This window comes from Dermacentor andersoni, chromosome 5, assembly GCF_023375885.2.
Source record: "Dermacentor andersoni chromosome 5, qqDerAnde1_hic_scaffold, whole genome shotgun sequence".
In the NCBI taxonomy this organism is placed as follows: domain Eukaryota; kingdom Metazoa; phylum Arthropoda; class Arachnida; order Ixodida; family Ixodidae; genus Dermacentor; species Dermacentor andersoni.
In genome coordinates this window covers 194143165-194166754 of record NC_092818.1, presented here as the reverse complement: position 1 = coordinate 194166754, position 23590 = coordinate 194143165, and the positions used below count along the sequence as shown (strand labels likewise).

Genomic DNA, 23590 nt, shown 5'->3' with positions numbered 1-23590 from the left:
TCAAATGACAATCCCTTTTCCTAAAAACAATTAAATTATGGGGTTTTACGTGCCAAATCCATTTTCTGATTATGAGGTACACCGTAGTGGGGGACTCCGGAAATTTGGACCACATGGGGTTCTTTAACGTGCACCTAAATCTAAGTACACGGGTGTTTTCACATTTCAAACCCATGGAAAGGCGGCCGCTGAGACCGGGATTCGATACCGCGATGTCGTGCTCAGCAGCCCAACATCATAGCCGCTGAGCAACCACGGCGGGTAACAAACCCCTTCGTGATGCTTAGGCCTACACTAGTTGAAAAAGCAGCTCTGCGTCAGGCCCTCTCCATTCAAATACACGCTCTCATTATGTGTATAGGCAACCGCTAAACCGATTAGAATGAAAATTTTATAGGTCCTGTTGTACAATGTATGTACACATAAATACAAAAGAAAAAAATTGAAAAATGAATCTTCAAGCATCATACTGTATACACCGAAAGGAAGCATCTCCGTAATATGGGCCTTAATCCTAACCACAATAACTATCCAAATATATATGCCTCTCCTGTGCACTACAATAACCAGAATATGCCCTTGTTACAGCAAGGCTGTTATTGCGATATCACTTATACGGACACTCGAGGCGCACTAACGCCGTCGTCGGCGGTTGTCGAGCGGTCCCTCTCAGGGCGCATGCACATAGCAGGCGCAGGGGGTCTCCAGAGACGCGGAGTGCGTTTTGCTGCAAAAACGACGAAGCGAAGGGGATGCATGCCGTCAACGCTATGGAGCTATACACTCACTCGCCTTGGTGACAGAGCAAGGACAGAGTTCCCGCTAATATTCTGGAACGATCCTCGACTCGAAGCTCTTCCTCAACCCGGCCGAGTATGGTGCCTCGATGCCACGTTGCGGCGCCGACATCGAGGCACCCTACGACCGAGTCGAGCACAGCGCCGTCTCCGGACTGACGAAGACGCTATCTCCCGAATCGCCGTGGATGCTTATGAAGCGCAGTGAGTGACTCTGTCGAAGAGCTGCGCTGCTATCTACATCACGGGGTCGAGGTGGAGTGCCGAGTGAAGACTTTATCGTGTCCTTGATGGGAACCGGGGGCCGCGGGGGTTGGGAGACTAATTCGTTCCTAGTGGATACGCACTGCGAACTTAGCTGCTTCGTAGATTGAAATATGTAAATGTAATTAATTTAAGAAAGTTAATTAGAGTAATTGCATTAATTATCAAATTGAACATTTTTATTTCTCCAGTAATGGCCGCCTCATCGAGTAATTTGCGTTAGAATTGTGCTATCTGCCATAGGCAACTTTTTAAAGATTTGGCGCAACTAAAGAAAAAAAGGCACCCTGTTTATCTATACTATATTTGCGCCTGCATACACCCCCACATTCCATTTCGTAGACAGCAACACTAGCGAACTGGAGCCGAGTGCACAGCAGCAGCGCATGCGCAACGGGACACATGACCCGGCCCATGGTCGCAGTATACATCCGCGAGCGTGCGCTATATCGACCAGCGGGTTCGCGTGATCAAACCATTGCCGAGGCTCCCCTCCTCGGAAAGCTCGGCCCGCGGAATAAACTGGCGTGCCGCCCGCCGCCGCCTCCGGGCATGATTCACTTAACGGGGGCGCGCACATTAGGAACGCGCTTTTCCTCGCCGAGACGCCGCGCGCATACGGCACGCGTGCGAATCGGCGCTAACGACGCCAGCGGCGTCTTCGCCGCCGACACGCTTCTTCCTCGCGCGCGGCGCGTTTCGTTCGCGGACGCAAGGAGCGTCGCGTGCGCCGCGTGAAGCGCGGCCCATCCGCGATGTTATGCGAGCCGGTATAGCTTCGTTTCCGCCGACGGGCTTTTAAAAGCATGCGGCCGAAATGGTTCTTTCGGGGATCGCAAAATACGGTCGCGCTCGCTCGCGATCTGGAAACTGAATGAGCGGGTTTAGCATATGCGCGCATACGCATATGTTGCATTAAATGAAAATCGTTGCCATCGGCAAGTCCTGCGTCTCTATTCCCCCGAGAACGGCGACGCTCTTGCACAAGCTGCCTGTCTTTTTTTATTTTTTTTCAGTTGGCGTTATAGGGGGAAGGCATCGTTTTTATGAAATCAACAAATTTTTGAACGTCAAATTAAAACAAACAAACTACAACTGCTGCGCTCACAATCTTCGTGCGGAGTAAAACATTACAGTATTACAGAAAATGCATTATTTAGTCATTCTATATAAAACTTCGGGGAGGCGGTTCTAAAGCACTCCAGTTGTGGCCGTGCTTTATTGCTTCGTAGTATTCCATCTTGGACGCCGAATGCTGTCGTCAGTCGGTTTACGTCTATACGTGGAGCAATTTAACAAGCGGAGCATATGGGGCGGAAGAAAAGGTGACAAGTCCGAAGTAGAGTTGCGCATGACTGGCTGAGCATTGTCATGGCGTCACACATGCATACATGCTGTTGCCCATGAGCAGCGCGTTCACCAAGCAAGTGCAGCCTCATTAAAAAGAAAACATGTCAGCTATGCTGTTTCTTCGCATAGTCGTGACGTGCGCAATGAGCTCTTGGCTAGAGAGCTCGGGAGTTCGTATTCGTCTCCCTTTACAAGGCTTTCAAGTAGTGCGGAAACAACGGGTTAAGGGGGCTGGACACCCCGGTGTCAACTGCTGTCATGCGCGATGTATACGTTCATATTTCATTCGAAAACAATTTGCCACTTTTTCATTTTTGAACCATATTAGGTTACCGCAGAAGCTGCGGTCACTGAATACCGTATATAGAACAGTGCATATAGCCAGAAACATGTTTGTAAGTACTGCGTAAGTATATATATATAATATAACTGCGCAGTGGCAATGGTGTCCTAAAATTTGAAGTTTTACTAGTTTTACTTACGGCAGTGGCAGTCATCGCTACAGCAGATGCATTCCACCACCGGCTCGAATACATGTCTGCAAACGACGCTGTATGTTGATAAACACTTGGTGGAGGATTGAGGGAGTTATCTGTGCATCTTATACCGGATAGCGGCTATCTGTAGCTCCTGCAGTGTGCGAGGATTGTTCTCGTACATCCGTCCTTTGAGTGCACACCATAGACGTTATATCAGACGAACTACAGGTCCTATTGTATCGCAAGTGAAACGGCGATGTCATTCGCAGTTATTATCATATGTTTGTTTATTTTCTCGCTGCACAGTTACCTTTCGCACGCCCAGTATATGTGACTGGCGTGCATTGCCCATATATGCAGAGAACACATTTCGAGAAAACGGACGAGCAGTCGAGAACATATTTAACTGCGGAGAAACGCGATACAGCGCCACCGCCGACCATTATGTACTTTCTTAACAAAACGTCGTTTTATGCATTCAAGCACAAAAGTATCTGGCACGCCAATGCATTTCTCCGCATAGTTCGGGAATAATTGTCTCGCAACTGGTGTCATCTTGAGAATTCAGTCCAAGCGGATCCTCCTTGCGAACTCCACGGCTAGAATTTGTAAATTGGGATATGGGCCAACAAGGTAATTAGTGAAAAAGGTAATAAGTGAATAATTTTAATTGGTCGATTATGCATCTCATCTTTTTTTTTTTTTGCAAGTAGTGTCCGCCGCTTCGAGTAGGCCACCTCATAAACTAGAACTGTGCTATCTGCCGCAGGCAACGTTTAAAAAAATGTTGAAAGTGTTCGCTGAAACACCCGGCATGTCTCGCGCCCACTCTATATGCATGTCAAGTAGCCACCGGCGTCTGCAGCGCCGCCAGTGACAGCAAGATTGCTCAAGCCCTCCGGCTGCGAAATATACGGCTCAATTCAATCTTGCTCTATGGGGTCCGACGGTTCAAATCCGTGCACGGCTTTCGCAATTTTCCTTCCGTCTACCACATAAATTTTTAATTTTTATGTTATCCTATTAAAAGTTTCTCCATCATATTTACTCACAAGCCTTCCAGCGTGTGTGGTAACCTTTAGTACATTAGGCGGCGCTTGGGCGGAGAAAATGATTGACAAGTCTGACTATAGATCCGCCTGCAGCCACGAATATTTTCCTCTTGCGTCATGTTCGAGGCCCTGGGAACTGCATGGAGTGTCAGCAGCTGGATCAGAGGTGCAGACCGTAAAGCTTTACTGTTGGCCACAAAGATTTTCGGAACACGGTACCACAAATATGAATTTCTGCTCCGTTAAATCATGACGCTTCTAACTTCGTTGATCACTGTATATGTAAATCTCAAAGGCTACAGGCTAAAACCTTGCATTCAAGGCTGTGTGCCCAGTCTTTGCGAAAATGCAGCTTTCTCGCGTATCCCATGCCCCGCGAACTTTTGGGGCCGACGGTGCATACTTGCAGTCCATATAGCCCCAATCTGGTTGAATTTCGTAAATATGTGCTGCATGTGACAAAGGGAGATTAAATGCGTCGAAAGCAAAGAAGCTGCAGCTTTTGTACTGCACTTCATGAATTCCGTGCAGTTCAGAGAAAGCCAGCAGCCGCATCAGCCACTCGGTAACGGAAATTGAAATAAGGCTCGTTCATTTGTATATACGCCGCTAATCCTACCGTGTGCGACAACCAGTTGAACGGAAGGTCCAGGCATGGATGAGCGGCGAAAGTACGGGCAAGCAACAGAATCATATTCTCGGTCGGTTACTTCCGAGGGCATTACTTTCAGTTTGCAATCATAACCAATGGAGAGCGAAAGAGAGAGAGAGAGAGTAAGGGTGTTAACCAGAAAAGTGTGTGGTTGGTACATTGGGGTCCGTGAACAGAAAGAAAGGAAAAACAGGAGGTCAACCAGACGAAAGTCCAGTTTGCGCTGTGCTGGACCTTACGTCACGCAGAAGTATTCCCGGAAGCGATCGACCGAGAACACGTGCTCTGCTTCTTTCATTGAGACTCGCAGCCGGATATAATTCCTGGTTGACTATATAACTGAACCTGCAGCTCTCGCTGCACTTAACGGAGTTGCCGTGTGTATGAGGACTTTGGTGACACACTTCACGAAGATGAAATGCCACGCCACTGCATGGTATGAACATACAGTTATCTAAGAATAGCTTCTCACACTTCTATGTAAACGCCAGCCAAATACTGTACAATGATTATTTAGCTATTGAGCTGTCACGCGTATACATCGTGTAATTTTTCCCCCTTGATAGTGCTCTCTTGTAGGACGAGACTGGTATATCCGCGATTGAAGAGCACATACATTAGTGGATTCAGCGACAGTAAAGGGGTCACTGTGATAATGATGGCGACTGCAGTGAACGTAGTGAAGCTGCGTCCGCATGAACCACGAGGAAATGTGAAGTTCGCGGCGTTTACTGATAACGGTAGAGCACAAAACTGTGTCTGCACATACTGTTAGGATTCAGATGATCTCCCATATATATATATATATATATATATATACAGTTACGTCACACACGATTAAACATACCACCCTGCCTTTACTAACTACTCCTTTCTTCTGCGGAGATAGAAATTTCTTAGATTCTTTTCATATTCTTTTATTCTCACCTACTGCACTATCTCCCCTTCCCTCGTCTGCAGTGTAGCCAACTGGATAGTTACATGATTAAGTTCTCTGTCGATCCTTTCATCTCTTATTTTCTCTCTATCAGTATCTCTCAAACTGAATATTTGTTCAACGCATTTGTACTGTCACCTACAGTTGATGTGCGCATATATTGTAGAGGGGTTAAAGACTTGTGTATATATCTGCCACACATTCTGAAGGCTTACCCAAAGCACACTATTACAGACACAGCCCATAAAATGAAGATGCATACAAAAAGCGAAGCAACGTGTCGCTGCATACGCGGACAGTAAGCAGTGAAGTGCATGCTGTTCACTCGCTTTACTTTCTGCGCGTATGCCTACTCGGCGATCTTTTCGCTGGCTCGCCCGTATATACTTCACTGAAGCCTTGTGAAAATGCAGCTCATTACAGCAGAGGGCTGGCGCAGCACTAACCGTTCACCCCTCCGATTCTTCTCCCCTGTGGGTGTAAGGCTTTCGGTAGCGCTAAATTTGTTAATTACGCTACGCTGACGCCAGACAAAAAGATTCTGCGAGAAAATTAAGCGCAAGCCTCAATTTTGGAAGCTTTCCAGTTCTGCCGACAAGGAGGTGGAGTGCCGAGTCGGAGAAACAAAGGGGTTTCAAGAAAAAAAAAGAAAAGAACACATTGCGTTATAGAGGAGGGCGGTGTCGTCTTGCGCGACGGAGCGGCGGCAAATTTCACTTCCGGTGGGACACAGATTCACCTCGTCGATTACGTCATTACTGCGGCACAGTGGACGGATACACGGCTACAGCTTCTTCGGAGCGGTCGTCGGCGATGCAAGAACAGCAATCATCGCGGGGGCAAATTAAGCCGACACGGACCAGGACAAGGCGCTAAGAAGTCCGGCGGCTGAGCATGCGGTGGTGGTCTGCGTAATGCCCGCGCGTGTGCGGGGGGCGTACGTCCATTGACGGAGTGGCGCGCGTAATCCGAGGTGGTTGGCGGTGGTGCCCTCGCGCGGGAGGAAGTGCGCGGCTAATTGAGAGCGGGCGGCCGTCTCTGCACTAGAACAGTGCAGCACTGCGGAGGCGGCGAATCCACCGACTTGAACGCACACAAAGTCGCGTCTCCCTGCTGAGCAATGCGCCGTGCGTCTCTGCGTCGACGCACAGCTGACCAACGAGCCTACTTTTTGACAGACCGTCTTCTTCCAATGCTATCTTGAAACCAATCCAATGTTATCCTAGAAAAAAATTAATAGCCGTGTATACGAAGATTCCTCATTTCAGGTTACAGTGAGCAGCCGGCCCAAGGCGACGCCGTGGTGGACACGACGCCCGCTCGACGCCAAAGAAAGCGTTTCACATTTTTGACCTTTGACGAATCAAAGATCGCGACTCACCACTGCCGAGAGACTGGTCAATCATGATATCGGAAAGTCCGGGCGCCGGCTGATTGTCGCGCAAGCTGTAGCTTCTACAGCACTGCACCGATTCAACGAGGCACTGCGTACTCGCGCGCGCAGTGCGCATCGCGTCTCCGGCGGCGGCCGTGCAAGAGCATGCAGCAGCAGCAGCAGCAGCAGCCGGCGGGAGCGCTGGCGCGGAAACCGGCCTCGGCGGCCGCCGCCGCGACTTGGGTGGTCCGGCCGCCGGTCCCGACGTCGCACGGCCGAGTCCCGGCGAAGGCCGTAAAAAGAGACAGCTATTTATCGTGGCCGCTTGGTTGTAATGCGCCGTGCCGGCCCCCGGAATTGGAACGAGATTTCCGCCGCGGGAGGCGCGCGCGGGGACATCGCGTTCGGCCGGCCGCCGCGCGGGGTCCGCGACCACGACGGCGAAACGTCGCCGCGCTCAGCCCGGCCTGCCTCTCCCCGCGCGCTGTGTGTAAACTCCGCTGATGAGACGGAACAAAAGCGGCTCCTCGGGCCGAACCGCGAGCGCCGACCGGAACGAAGAGACTGATTCCGGACAAAAGATGAGCTTGATGGAGCTCGCTTCGGCACGGACGAAAGTCACGAGACGTCAGGGACACGGAACGCAACGCCGACTAACTCGCGCATGACTTTGTGGCGATTTGTGCGCCTTCTGTCGCGCTGTCTATGCCGCCATGGCGCATTTATTTATTTGTACTATACAATAAGAGCATGATGTCGATCGGCATCGTGTCCAGTCCTATTCTCTCCCTTCCAAGCATTTTTCCTCACTGGCATACACGCAAGCGACGACAGCGACAGAAAATGAATTCTTCTCATCGAACAAACAAAATGACACAGCTGCAAAGCCATCTGCCGCACAGAACAAACAATCGCCAGCAGGTAGCAATATATTAGCACGTCTGTTTTTTACTCAGATGGTGCAGACGAAACATTTCTTTTTTTCTTTTTTCAATAGACAAATGTCTTTCAGTCTGTCCTTTACCACATTGCGTACACTGCCAGGTAATTCACATAGTAGCAACCAGACAGACAGCATAACAGAGCGAGATATCATTATTAATGAAAGAAAGGCGGATAGTTCAGCCGGAGGAGCCTCTGCGAGTCTGTTGCATTACTTCGCATAAAGAAAATGCGGACGGGGATTGGAAACAAATGCGATGTGGTAGGGGTAAGTACAAAGACATGTATTACCATAACAGTAGCATTAACACACGGTAGCTTCATAGTTTCGAACTCTTAAACGTATCAAAGTTTGCGGCAAGCTCTTATTACTTGCTTTGCGTAAATCAATACGCCGTGCGCTGAGATCTACTCGTCGAGGAACCAGCATTGTTAACCTTTCGAACACGATGTCCAAACATACACTCTTAAACAAGTGCACACCCGTTGGGGTGTATACTTGCCACACAACTCTAATCGTCATCTGTCTTATTTATTTATTTATTTAGAAAATACTACAGGCCTTGTAGTGGCCCTTGCAGGAGGGGCAGAAGTACAGGAAAAAACAACAACAAGGAAATGCAAGAGTACGTGAGTAGCAAAACAGAAATAACAAGAATTAATTACATTGGAATGATTGCAGGAAAATAAAAAAGTAACAATTTCAGAAACACTGCAACAGAACAAGATAAAAAAGAAGCAAACAACTTTTTTTCAACTGTCGCAGGTTCAGCACGTTCGCACGACAGGCACGTCCCTAAACAATGTCGAATGTCGAGGTATGCGATTATCCAGACACTTCGAATAGTGCCATCTAATGTGGTAATTATACGTAGCTACTATTATACATTTTTGTTTCTTTTTCTAAATTTATTCGAATGTTCAGCGCTAAGTGGGCGTACTTGACGGATGCCTTTAAAAATATCAACGAAATTGCAAGCTGCTCACAAGATATACAAAGTCCACTCGCCAAATAAAGAGTATTTGGAATGCTTGTATGGAACTTGAAGGCGATCTAGATTTTTTTTATTATTAGTTGATCCGCATTTAATTGGGCGCCATCATTCTTCTATTCAGTCGCTCGCATTCCTGCAGGAACGCGAAGTGGTGAATGCTTGGCGTTATACCGCCCTCGCAAATTCACACAGCTGCGACCGTCTGCATCGCAGAGTGGCGCGCCTCGCATTCCGATATATACTTTAGCCGTTTGCTTCGCGAACCGCAAGTCCGCTTGTGTCCATATATGTCACCTGATCTATACCACCGCCGCCTGCCGATTGCCTTCGGCTTTATGTGGCCATAAAGTTCAGGTAGCCCAGCCGCGAGCGCCATTCGATACCGCAAGGGCGCGCCCAATGCTCGAGATGCGCGCGTGAGAATCTTCTCCTTCTTATAGGCCTCTCTCTTCTTTTATTTCATCGAGATTTCCCGAAATTCTGTTTTGACTTTCATGAGCACATATAGTAGCCGGACGACTAGCAGCACTTTCTATAGAGCTGGAACTCTTATCGGAGATCGGGTCCAGCCTGTCACTCAGCTTTTTACTGTTGCTGATAACCGCGGGAGCGACGCTTTCGACGTGCGACAGCAACGGGAATTCGCTGGTTCAATCGCCGCCACCAAACTTGCTTCCTTCTCCCCCCCGCCATAACAGCGTGGATCCGTCGCCGTAGCACTTCGCTCTTGGAGCGGCAAATTGAGCCGCGGCGAGTGGCCTTCGAGCCCCGACGACAAGACCCCCGTCACCAGGGCCCCGGGAGGTTATCGGGCCGGAGAATCGAGCAAACGAGCAGGCGGCACTTCCACGCAGCCAGCTGGACTCGCCATGCAAATGCGTGAGCGCAGAGATACACGCAGAGAGAAAACGAAGGCCGTTCAAACTGCCGCTGTGTGGCCGTATATACAAATGTGCGGCCTCTGCGATCCGCTTCATGCGGCTGCAGAGAACAGCGAGATTGAGTTGTCGACCCTCGCGTTTAACAAGACGGTGGCTGGAGAACCGCACAAAATGAACTATAGTATAAAATACGGTTCCGTGCCTGGTAATGGCCTGTTTACTGTATGTGACCCAGAAGCGAAAGCTTAACCCAGTATTACGTAAAGAATCTTGTCTTGGAGCCAAGATGTTACATAACTTATTACGAGTAATTGCCGAGACCCGCCTTTTGACCTGTAATTGAGACCTCGAAAAGACGCAGGAAAGTTCACTGTACAGCAGGCCATGTGTATGCCAAGTGAAGAGCATCAGAACGAATCCATCATAAAGCGTTTTCACGTAGCGGTGCTATAGGTTGCAATAACGTTGCAAGTTATCGACCGGTATCTATTCTCCCCGTATTTTCTAAAGGATTAGAAACAACGTTTTTCAGTCGATTATTTTGTTTTTGCAACAAACATGTCCGGACACAATTGCAATATGGCTTCCAAAAGATAGGTTTACAGAACTCGCTCTACTGTATCAAAAAGAATGTATACTACAACGGTTTGAACAAAAAAATAATAAAATGGTCGACATTTTTGTGGATTTCACTCAAGCATTTGAGTGCATTCACCACGCCATTTTAGTTGAAATATTAAACCATTACAGCATTCACGGACTCCCACTCAAGTTACCTTAAGCTATATATATCTGGCGCATAGATGTCAATTTGGTTCTGTAAATGATTTAGTGTCAGATAAGAAGAAGATAATTTCAGGTATACCACAAGGGAACGTTCTTGGCCTTTTATTGTTCACTTTACGTATAAATGGCGTAGTCCATATCTCCCCAAAAGTGAAGTTTATTATCTATGCAGATGACACGAGTTTATTTGTCACCTTAGCATCAGATCTTATTCTTTTTAGCAAAGCTAATGAGTCTTACAGAAGTTAGACAACTGGACAAGTAACAATAAGTTAAGATAAATGCAACTAAAACGAAAGCCATAGTTTTTCATTCGAAGGGTTAACAAGTGACTTTCCAGAATGACGTTGTATTTAGGGGTTCAAATATAGAATTATATTGAAGGCATTGAAAGTACTCGGCGTACATTTCTCCACTTCCTCGCAATGGGATGACCACGTGAATTATATTTATATAAAATTATAAACCGGATAACTGGAACATTAAGCCGCATCCAGTAACTTATCTTGTACCGCATCCAGTATATACAGAGCGCTCGTTAGTTCTTATCTTAACTTCTGTCATTTAGTTCGGGGAACAACTGCAGAAACGAACTTGACAAAATTATTGAGAATACAGAAGAAAATACTGAGGCCGATATAGACTACGGTATACAGTTCCATCACCTAGCGACCCACTATTTAAAAGATATAGGATAATCAAAGTGAACGACCTCTATCAACAGAGACTACTAAGAGAGTACTGTCTTAGGTGCAAACGCTCAAACTTTCTGTTCATGGAGATGGCGAATCTTTGCTTAAAGGAAAAGCGCTATAATGAAACAAGAAATACAGAAATGTGGAACATTCCTTACTTTCATACTAATTATGGAATTTACGTGCTTCGATGTACTCTTCTACAAATTCTAAATAATTACAATAAGAAAGGAGTATCATTAAAGTGTAGAAAAATTAGCGGCTCTTTGTTGCATAAACTGTGTGGTAATTTATTTAAGTTCAGCAGATTTAGCGGCTCTTGTTTAAAGGGACACTAAAGTGAAAAAAAGATTTCTTCTGCATCTGTAAATTACCGTTCTACAACACCAAAAACACCACTCTTACAACGATAAGACGTTTATTAAGCCAGAAAAAGCGCAAGAACGAAATACGGGTCGCGACGCGTACTTAAGTTCCCGCACCTGGGGGCTGTGACATCTTGGATTTTGATGACATCTTCTAGGGCCTACTAATTATATATAGCGATACAGATTGACTACATTGTGTTCTAAAGGAACCGAATATTAAACATGGCACGTTTCGGGAACCTTTATTCAGCCAACGCGGCCCAAATGCGAAAACATACTTTGGTATCCCTGACGCCACGCTGACGTACCAGCGCTGGGGTTTCGGCGCGAAATTAAAATACTGATACTTGGACCTTCATTTTCTCATCTAATAATCAAACTATCTTTTTAGAAATGACTGCCTGCAGGGTTCTCAAACAACGCTTCATTAGTCTAAACTGATTTATTGTTTCGCTTTAGTGTCCCTTTAAATTAGGAGTGTATTATCTGAGTGTAGAATATTACAACGGTTTTCTTTGTTGTTTAAGCTATGTATAAGCTCTGTTTTCAGTTTTGTTTTATATCTTGATGTTTGTTTAAGACAATGTGCCGCTTTAAAGAACAGTGCTCTGATATTGTGCCATCCTTCAGCTACTGTCATTGTTGATAAAGGGGGCGGAGGATCCTTCGAGCCGTCATTTGAACGGCTTTTCCCTCCGTATCCTGTTACGCTGTACTGTGACGAAGCGAATAAAGCAGCCAAGTGCTTTAATGCGGCGAACGCGGAATGGTGCACCAAAGCGAAACCTCAATATCAGACAGAAAAATCAGCGAAAAATTCACTGTCGCCTTTGAATATTTATATGGAGCACATAATGGTTCTTCTGCGCGCCGACTCACGAAGAATGCCTTATATCGAGGTTTAATTTCCGTGCCTCCCGAGTGCCTTTCGGACACATACAGCCATGACCTAGGGATACGCGACGCACACAAATCTTTACTATTTTGAACAGTTCTATTTAACTTCACCCTGCAGCCACATATCCGACAAGCATGCTTGTTGAATTCATTTGATGAACCTTCGGACTGCTTTGGGATAATGCCAGCGGTCTCCTTCCCGTGTTCTCTCGCTGCCAAGCGTCACGGCCTAGCGATATAACTTTCTGCGTCGTTTTATATTAGTGCTCAACTCAAGTTCAACGAAGAAGCGCAGGAGTACACTGGGTTACGGCGGGAAAGCCACTCGTGCTGTGCTGGTTGTGTGATTAGATTTATTGTGAATGAAACCGCTACCGACACGGGACGGGAGGGAGACGACAACACAGGGCGGTACTTCAACCAGGTAGTCAGACCCACTAATATTGAAAGGATCTTCGGGTTTAAGTTTGCTCAAATGGGTTTTAAGGAACTTGCTGAGGTGTACAATGGCCCTGAGCGGGCATGAATCTTTATGGGTCTTTGCCGTGAAGAAAATGCTCAGAACATTCAAATCACTCCCCGAGACCTGTTTTGCCAGCTTGTGCAGGTTGAGATCTTCTGAGCATTTTCTTCACCGCAGAGACTCATAAAGGTCGGTTGCTCGTGTCTTTATGGGCTGTTCTCAAGGAGACGATGGCCTGGTCAATCTTCGTCGTATAGACGAATTCGGCGAGAGAGAGAGAGAGAGAGAGAGAGACGAAAGGGAGGAAAGACTGAGTTTAGTCAGTGTAAGAACCTGCTGGCCGCCCTGTGCTGGGGAAAGGGATAATGGGAATAAAAAGAGAAAAAAGAGAAAAGTTGAGAAAAATTTACACAATAACGCGATGCTGCACGCTACAACATTCAAACACTGTCGCACAATTCAGAAGCCCTTAAAAACTTCAGCAGGGTCCTTAAGGCCTTGAGTGCCGAAACCCGTCTGGACCAGTGTACGAATTCGGCGAGCTTCCGCCAGAACAACGCTATCTGTGCACGTTGCGGTATATACATAGTTTCCAGCTGGCATTTCTGTAGCTCTATTCAACTCATGTTCGTTGCAAAAACCGACAAGGAAACAACCTGCTGCAATCAGCATACCTGCTTATATATCAGTACATTCTTGAGCCGTGTAAATTATGGCACATGGTCGGAAGAAGACAGAAAAGGAAAGCACAACTCAAGCCGACGCCTTTAACCGGCGACAATGTTTTCTTTTCTTTTTTTCATATGGCATGTCGCCAAGTGTCAACGCGCGTCTTAGCTTGAGCAGACAGCAGCAGCCTGTCGTCACAAGGACGCGCGTCTGTGTGGTTTCGAAAGCGTTACCAGCTTGGGCGCGAATGTGTTGAGTGCAATATAAAGGGGTGGCCGGCCACTTTCTCAGGTCCGCAAGCAAGCGGAAGTATAGTATCGAACAATGACGATGAGGGGAGCCTGCCGAGCCCTGTGTGCTTCGCAATCTTACTCGCCCGTTGCGTCATACAGTTCGCGCTTTGATATGCACCTCTCTGAATATGAAGGCAGTCATCGCTTGTTCTCCTGTTTCTATTTTTGCACGAGAGAATAAAGCGTCTTCAGTCCAAACAACTGTCAGAGTAACGCAAAATGTATGCAGCTCGTGGGAAGCAGTTTCCTTACAATCGATCTACACCAGGAGCCACAATCAAAGCTGTATGACGCCAAGAGAAAAGGAAAACACGACACACGATGTGAAAACTCGACTTACAGACACTGGAAACTTATTTTCAGCAAAACAGCCATGCTTCAAATAAAAATCTTGCGGAGAATGTCTCGGTGATTGACCATGGTGCAGGCTTTACGTCCCAACGCTGCAGAATTGTCTGTAAGTGACACCGCGCAAAATGGCGGAGGGCCTCCATATTAATTTTTACTACCTGGCATTATTTGAAACGTATACGCTCAAATGAGAGTTCTCGCATTCTTCCACGTCCGTAGTGTAGCCGGGAATCGAACCCGCGACTTCGCGTTCAGCAGCAGAACGCTCTAGCCACTGATCCAACATGGCGGCTGAAGCAGCACCCGATTTCAACATCGATGCTAATTTGGTCTAAGAGCGGGCGAAGCTTTCTGGTAACATGCGGTATAGTACTTAGTGATGTCGGAGTCGCACTCCCTCCAGCGTATCGTTTCTTGTCCTTCTGCGTTACGTCTGACTCACAAAGATTGCGGATGACCTTCTCCTTTGTGTCAGTGCAAGACAGCAATATGCGTAGCTCCAGAAGCATGCGTCTCCGCAAAACACAACAGTCTTACATTGCAAAAAGGCCCGCTTGTAGAGTATAGTTGATCTGTAAATGTTTTTATAGGCGCGTTACCACTTACCCCTCCCTGGCACTTACCTACCTGTCAACGATGAAAACAGCTTGAATATACCGTAAGAACTGAAAGTCGGGCTAGTTGGTCGTGATTAGTGTTCAAATAAGTTAGTGTCAGTTACCCTGTCTGAAGCATAAAAATTTAATTTGAGAAAGTCGCAGTTTCGCCCGAAAGGCCAAGCATCGATTGGAATAGCGAATTAGTGGACAGCTATATAGTAGCTTTATCGGCCTTATAAACTTGTAAACGTAGACACACTAATTAGATTAACAAGCATGGTGTCGCGTTCGCACATGCAAATATGAACACTTACTCGATGACCGCGGAAACTCACTGTCAAAACGCTGGCGTGAGGAAACGTGGCAGCAGCAGCGAGCGAAGTGAAGAGATCTGTCTATCGCTTCAACAAAAAGTGGGCGCCGAGAAAACACAGCACGCACAAAGCCTAGCCGCCGACGCTCCTAGACTCTGGCCCCGGCCGAGCGACCGCGCGCAGCCGCCACATGCACAGTTGCAGCCGGAGTAGAACGCCGCCACCCCCTCTCTCCTCCCCCCGGTGAACCGCAACGTTGGGTGGCTCGCGCACGACGGGAGACGGCGCGCGCTTCTTGTCCGCTTTGGTCTCTTTCGCTCGGGTGAAATTCAGCCGCAATCGTCGGCTCCACTCGCACGCCTTCACTCGCACATGCAGCATTGGGCACACGGAGGCAGTGTTATCGCCCTTATACTTTGTGCGGAACCTCACGGCGACGGCGGTAATTCGCTTGGCGGGTTCATATAATTGCTACCGCAATAAAAAATTGAGGACACTTTTCTGAATTGTGAATGGGAAATCATTAAGGCACAATTGAACGCCACTGAGCGATCCTTCGAGTTAGGAACTCCTCGCGGGAAAGCAATTGAGCGCGTTGAGACGCATGGAAAACGCCTCGTAGATTGCACAAGGCCGCTGCACTTCCATCCGTGATGTCATGCTACCTTGCCCGACTGCCATAGAATCTAATGTTGACGCTTCCAAGTAAGCCGCGGTTATTTTGACGTCACTGCTATCGTGACGCCGGGATTGCCAACGGAAATTTCGGTCCAAAGTATGATATCATATAGCCGAGTGCACAGACCTGCTGTTTAGCCCAGTGGGTAAGACACTCAGCTTCTGAGCGTGGAGGGTCGCAGGTTCGAAACTCACTGCAGCCGACCTTCCCCTTTCAAATTTATTTACTCTTCTTTTATACATCATTTTCCTTATAGTGGTTACCGAGGCGAAGTTACAACGAAGGCGAGCACTTGCGCGGACAAGGAACGTGCGGATAACACAGGCTTCCGAGGGTGACGTGGCGTCGCGGCGATGCCCTCTCCCCTCGATCACGCAACACCTGGCGCGCCAACAACTGTTCCCTTTCGGCCACTCTGCGCCGTCGAGGCGCACACGCTACGTGGCGTCGAAGCCAATTGGAAGTTAGGTGCTGCTTCGTTGCTTCAGACGCCGGCTTTTTCGCTCAATAGGCCATCTGATGCTTTCGCATCCAAAAGCGTTTATTTGTCTAAACTAATGCGAACAAAACATTTTAGAGGCCTATCACAAACATTCCAAGGGAAGGGAAGCGTAGCAGGGGGCGGCAGAAAGTTAGGTGGACGGATGAGATTAAGAAGTTTGCAGGGACAGCATGGCCACAATTAGTACATGACCGGGGTAGTTGGAGAAGTATGGGAGAGGCCTTTGCCCTGCAGTGGGCGTAACCAGGCTGATGATGATGAAGTATAGGGTAGCCAACTGGACACGTCCTTGGTTAACCTCCCTACCTTTCCCTCTTCGTTTCTCTCTCTCTATACATATAGGAGGCTTTGACCGGTAAAAGTTTACTATAATAGCAGAGGAAACGAATGTAAAACCTCCATTTCTTGAATTTCTGTGCCGAAACCGCAGCGTATATATATATATATATATATATATATATATATATATATATACGTCAGAGTCATGTCACGGATTTCAAGAAATTTTCACATACTTAGCGCAGAAACAGTGCTCAAATCTTGCTATAGGTTGAGCCTTTGGTTCCTTTAGAGCGCAATGTACTTCTTTTTCATTGATAAACAATTAAAGTCATGACGTCACAGAGGTCTGGTGCGGGAGCTTCAATATGGTGTCACCACCCGTCTTGCGTCTTTCCTGGCTTGCCGAGCCTCCCCTTACGGTAAGAGTGACCTCCGTTGATATTGCAAAAGCGCAGCTCTCAAATACAGCTGAACTCAGTGCGGACATACGCAGATTGTTCAAGCTTTTCCGGTGACCGTTATTCACCAGCTAATCGCTCTCTGTAATTTATCTATTGTGTCCCTTTGAAAATGCTTTATTCTGAGACATCCTACTAAAATAACCATCACTGAAAAGACAAGCGTTGAGACGATCGAAATAAAATGATGCCCACTAATTACTAAACCATGCATAACTGCAAGCTCTCGGCAGGTTTTCTTCCCATTGTCTTGAAGGCACCGCATGGCTGTGGCCATGGTCGTTGTGCCCCAATAATAATATTCTGCACCTAAGTAGACACATGCGTAAACAAATGCGGAAATAGCTATTTTTAATAATGACATGCGCTACATACTGCAAATATATACTCGCATGGTTTTACGCGTTGTACGAGCTTGTATACGCGTGACACATCCAACCGCGCTGTGCTCCATGTCATACTACCAAGCATCTGACTCTGGGTGCACCTTTAAAGGAATCTATAGCAGAATCCTCCCCCCCCCCCCCCGCCTTTCTTTTCGCAAAAAGCCATGGACTGCGCGCTATACTGAACCAGATGGCTCAGGCATTGTCCGCTGTATTAAGCTTTAAATGAGGCACAGGCGAGCTTAATTAACGCAAAAACTGAATAGACTCGAGCTTAACATGTAGTAGGCGGAAGCCTTCACCGAGTTAAACATAAGACCTGGTCATTCTTCATTGCTTCAATGCCATTTAGAGGTCGACCAAGGAGCATATCGTTCTGGAGTATGGAAGTGCCTTGACTGAAGGAAAGTCATGTATTGGTTACTTTCCGGTGATTCAGCCTCATACATGCGGAGCTCCCAAAGCTTTTCTGAATATCTCTGCGCATGCACTGCATGAAGCACAGGAAGTAATATGAATTGAACATCTGCAAGACACATATATTTTCATCCTCGCGCGCCAATAAACAGCACTCTGTTCGTTGAAACCTAACCTGTTCGAACACTTCCGGAAAACACAACCTTGATACAAACTCTGATAACTTTTGAAAGCTATACGCTGACCGGCTAATAATTAAATAAACGCGTATCTTTGTTTTCGCTCTTGTGCAAACGCTGTCACCGCACTCATTTTTATTTCTTTTTTATTTTGTCTCGCGTGATACGTGAACCTTGTTTTGAATTATGTTACGCTCGTTGAGCGGGTCACGCATGGACCAGAACCGCATCTCAACACGCACGAAGTAACGGTCATGCTGAGTTAGCCAGCCAGTGCAAGCGAGCACGTGTAACTACAGCGCATGCGCAAAAATTAAAAGCAGCTGGCAGTGCTTATCGGTACTTTCTTTTAGCGTATATAAATTTATCGAGTATACGTACATTGTCTATTGCAAATCAATATAATGTCATGAAATGTTGGAGATGACATAGGTGCGCGGTCGTGTAACAAGCAAATGTGCATGCGTCATGGTGTGAGGTGTTGCGTGAGCTGAGCACTTGTGCTGAGACGTGCCGTTCCTCTGTTCTAGTGGTCCGCACAGAGGCCGCCACGTCCAACCAGAAAGGTATGAGGACTACAATTGGCACATACATCTATGCGTGTATACAGCGTAGCTGCCGAGCGCTTCCGATCTGCACCAGAGAAATTCTTTCTCTCGAGTTCCGTCTACACTGTAGAAGATTTGAAAATTTCACTGTTGCGGTTTGAGAAAGAAGAATAGTCGCGTGTCATTTTTCAAAGTCAAAATTTTCTTGCTACTGTCACGCGGTGTTTCTTCATTTTCTTTTTTTTTTCCTCCTTTTTTCTTTTGTCCTCTTTCTTTTTTTTTTTACCTCGTGGTGTGTGCGATAATTGTCCATCGATGACGTCGTGCAAAATGCGTCGGTTATCGTGAGATCTTCTAACCCAAGCAGCATTGTGTTTGCTCAGCCTTTGGAAAGAAAATGATTGGGACGTCGATTATAGGCGTCCTTTCCGCCGCAGAATAATTCAACTGCCCGCATTTTATTGAGATAGGTACGGCAAAAAAAGCTGCATTCCCATCACTGCATGCTCTTCCCAGGTTTAGCAAACACCATAATAATCAATGGCTTTTTGAGGCCTGGCCGATACATGGGCTATTAAGGAGGCAAGTCGTTGTACACCACGCGCATATACAGGGAAGGCCGGAGGACAGAAGGCGTTGGATTAATTTTGGCCGCCTCGCGCTTTTCAGCATGCACCGATATGTCCGTGTATATCGCCACGGCAAAACGGCCGCCGCTGGCTGCGGAATGAAACTCGCGCGTCTTCGTATACTCAGCAGCAGGAAGCCGTATACGCTTGTAAACCATGGCGGTTGGTTTCCCACTGCGACATGGTTCTTGAGATATGTCAGCAATGCAAGTCGCTGGTTTCGTTCCACTTGCATTATTGAAGGAGCTGAACCCCCTATCTAATTGTGTGTGTTTTTTTTAATGTCGCGCAACAGACCTTGGCGTCATATGGGCGATGCCGGCTACTCCTTTTCACTTATAGCCCAGCATAAGTGAGTCGTATACAAGATATAACAACATACACGTTTGCTCCGAGAAATTTGAGACATAATAAATATATAAAGTAAACAAGTGTTGGAATGCGTATAGCATGACGCTCAAACGCGCACATTGCACGCACAACAAGTAGAACAGCGAAGCAGAACGCGTGACACGCACACATTTCATTCAAATTAAAACGGAACCGCTTTCCCGAGCTCTGCAAGCTATACGTGCAGAAAAGAGGCAAATTGACAGTTACTGCATGGGTGACATAAAAAGATATATAGTGCGAAACAACATCAGTGCATGCGCTTTACCATCAAAGTCATGCACGACGTGAGCAGCCGCCTCCGAAACAGCGCGCGCGAAGAACACCTCTGGAAGAGGGGCTGACGGAGCCACACGTACATACACCGTCACGAAGTGGATCACGCGCGTCACGCAGGCGCCGCCAAGCAACTAGCGCGTGCACGCTGAGGTGGCGACAGTGGTGACGGCTTGCCGCGGCGTGGCTGAATTTATAACGCGCAGCTGGACCTTCTCAGATGCATCGTACCGACGGCGGACGGACTGACAGATTGGACTTAAGCAGATCCTCTTCAGTTCACGACGTATTCGGAGCGCGGGAAGGCGTGCAGTGTTCCACTGAAGCCGCACAACAAGCTGTAGTCAGCTAATCAACAGCAGATTCCACAAGGGTGTTTCTCCAGATGCCACAAGCTGCATGCGGAGCACAGCGTCACGAAGACACGGCGGGCGTTGCCGGGTCTTTCCACAGATATATATATATATATATATATATATATATATATATCATGGCTCTAAGCATTTGAGGAATTGAAGAAGGGGAGGGGGATATAACGAAGAAAGAAGAAGAGAGGGAAGGTCGAGGTGGTCACAGAGCCCTTGGCTCACAGCGGTAGCCATGGCAAAGTATCTCTTTTGACGTTAGCCCGCGGTCGGACCCATCCTCATCAAACCACGTTATTTCCACATACCGGTGCATTCCCCATATGCCGATAGGCTTCTCGCATTAAACCACACAATAATAATATATGATAAACAATTCGAGTTACCTCCCGTTTATAAGCGTGCATGCATTCATATATAGCATTTCACTTGCGGAGGTGTCCATCAAGATGTGACATTCCGTGTGAATGATGCATGCATGCTCGAGAGTGGCGGTCACTGAGCAACGTCGTTAAATGCAGCGCATATATAGTACGAAGAACGGAGGAGCCAGGGTGTTCGATTGTTTCTGTAATACTGAACCTATATACACAGGGCACTGCCACACCATGTTATATAGTGCACGCACGCTTTTGTAGACGTCCAAGTGCTTCCTCTGTTTAACAACGTGCAGTTCGAGCAATACCTCTCACATGTTTCGTTAGCGTGATTAATGAGCACATAAGTGACGGTCCATGACTGGCTCACGCGACAGCGCCGCCTGTGCGCACCGTACATATATATATATATATATATATATATATATATATATATATATATATATATATATATATATATATATATATATATATATATATATATATATATATATATAGGCAGCAGTTGGCGTGCGCATATGCTGCCTTGCAGTCTTTATTGTTTGTTTTATTTCTCTTATATTTACACCCGTCTGGCTTTAACACGAACAGGGTAGTTCTTTGCTGGCATGTCTGCGTAGCGATCTTCATTACGCGCCGAGGTAGCGTAGTGGCTTTGGTATTGCGCTGCTAAGCCGAGGCCTCGCGGGATCAATTAAATGCCGCATTTCGATGGGGGCGAAATGCAAAGACACCCGTGTATCCCGCATTAGGCACACGTTAAAGAACCCGAAAGAGTCAACATTATTCCGGAGTCTCCCAGTAGTGCCTCTTACTCATATCGTGGTAATTGGGCATGTTAAAACGCCAGAATTTAATTTTAATTTTTGAGCGATGTCCATTTTCGATCATAGATGGTACACTAGCTGTGAAACAGTGATTTCTGTGTAGCGCTTTAACCTTGTTTGCTATATAATTCTTCAGTGATATTGATTACTGAGGGATGTTTCTACTACATTTAATTGTTTTCTTGTGATAACGACGTTGTATCCTGACTGCGCAGATATGAGGCTGTGAAAAAAAAAAAACGAGAGAAAGATATTTTTTATATTTCAACTTCCACTTCCTCTTGACAGTATGTCGTTCATGCTCGGCCATTGCTTTGTTCCCTTGAGTCAGAGTGAGAGCTCACGAAGACGTACGTCGGATCAGCCGCGACAAGGACGGACGATGTGCCGACTGGTCGGGAACGAGAATCGTCGATCGCCTTCAAGGCGATTTTGCGCTTGAGCGAAACGGAGAAGGAAAAAGAAACGAGTTGGACGATGGGCAGTGACTCGGCGCGTTCACTGCAGCCCCCCTCCAGGGAGGCGCTTCCTGCGGTGCGCTTAGCGTTTCAGCGAGAGCTTAAGTGGTCTGGAGTGTAGATTAACTGGAACTTATGTATGAGCAACGACGACGCGGATGTGTCATCAGTGTCCGACGATGAGCAAAACGACTACAAGGTGAAAGCAGGAGCCAACGTTTCGACAAGTGGACTTGTCTTCTTCAAGGCCTGTGTCCGAGTGACTCTTCGCTCGGTATATATACAACTCCGACTGCACTTTGAGAAATGTTTCTTGCTCCCTTGTATATATAGTACGCGTAGGTACATTCAGGTTAATAAAATAATCATAAACACGCATCTGCACAGGAAAGCTCGCAGCTGCATGCACGCTGAAACGTAGAACGAAAATATGCATACTATAGCGTTTGTGGTCCTGAAGAACGACTGTCGTCATCTTTTCCTTGCCCACGTCTTCAAACGGGATTTTCTTTTTACTGGCCGTTTTTTCTCCACATGACAAATAATTTAGCTCAAAAACAAACACGGAGTGCATGTGAGCGATATACAATTACAGTTTTTAATCCATTTGTACGTCGCTAACTAAGTCTTCGATGTCATACCTCAGAGCATTAGACGTAATTTTAGACAACCTAGTTTTCTCATACTTGCGTTAGCTTTATTGGTGGCTATATATGTACTATATCGCAGTGGGAAAGATAACTAAGATTCACTATATATAAAGGACAGTGACGAATTCCGCGAACGTTATCTTTCTATGTATACATACATGCAATAGGCTTGAGCGCACATTGAAAATGTTACAAATATGTTTCGAAAAAGCGATGAAGAACAGAAACGTGACGAAGTGACCTCCAAAAAGACCAAAGATATTTACTGAACTAAAATTAAATTTGGAGAAATACAGACAAGAACGCTTGCAAGTCATGAATACCGATGCCATTCAATTCAAAATTTGTGTAACTATGCGCGTGATTGAATTGCTTACTCCATAGTTGGCATGCAGTATGGCTCGCACAGTATGCACTGAAAAATTTTAAAGAGGAATATTGCTCTCACTGAGGCGAGCAGAGAGACTGCAGCGCTGCTTAGTCGAAGTTATGACCGCGGCCGCACATACATGTGCCAGGAACTTTCTTAACGAACTGTACTAATCACGAAGACAATGGAAATGGAACAAGCAAACCACAAGAAATCCGATTTCGTCTCGGCCTATAGTATGCGCTTTCAGCGAGCATGCCAGGAACATTGTGAACGCGAGGCGTGTGTCACGAATTGAGACGTCTTTCTCCGAAGCCGGCAACCGTTGGCGACAAATACCGGCAGCGGCAGAAGACGATTCTTTAAACGATAACGACCGTGGAATGACGTCAGCATCACTTTCGGGGAAAACTGGGCGCCCTTATCTCCAAAAGCCGGCCGGAGGTTCTCAGCGCGCGACCGCGAAGCCGCGCCGCTCCCCGCGCCAGTTATTTTAAAAGAGCAATTCGCGGCGACTGAGTTCCCAAATTCGGCGTACCGGGCAAGATACACAGCTCACCTATTGCAGTCGCCAAGAAGCCGAATTTGGAGAAGTCGTTACCTGTCGAATCTGCTAAGAGAGAGAGAGAGAGCACGGA

General features: G+C 46.8%; 1 protein-coding gene across 2 annotated transcripts in view; it reads left to right on the top strand.

Moving 5' to 3' along the window:
• LOC126531790 (homeobox protein engrailed-1-B-like) overlaps window positions 1-23590 on the top strand; it is a 91959-nt gene that overhangs the window by 56812 nt on the left and 11557 nt on the right. Inside the window, exon 2 of one of the 2 annotated variants that reach the window (XM_050179518.3) lies at window positions 18593-18628. The exons of the other annotated variant lie outside the window; for it this stretch is intronic. Within the exon in view, the coding sequence (XP_050035475.3) occupies window positions 18593-18628 (36 nt within the window). The remainder of the gene's footprint in view (window positions 1-18592; window positions 18629-23590) is intronic. 2 annotated transcript variants of the gene reach the window in all.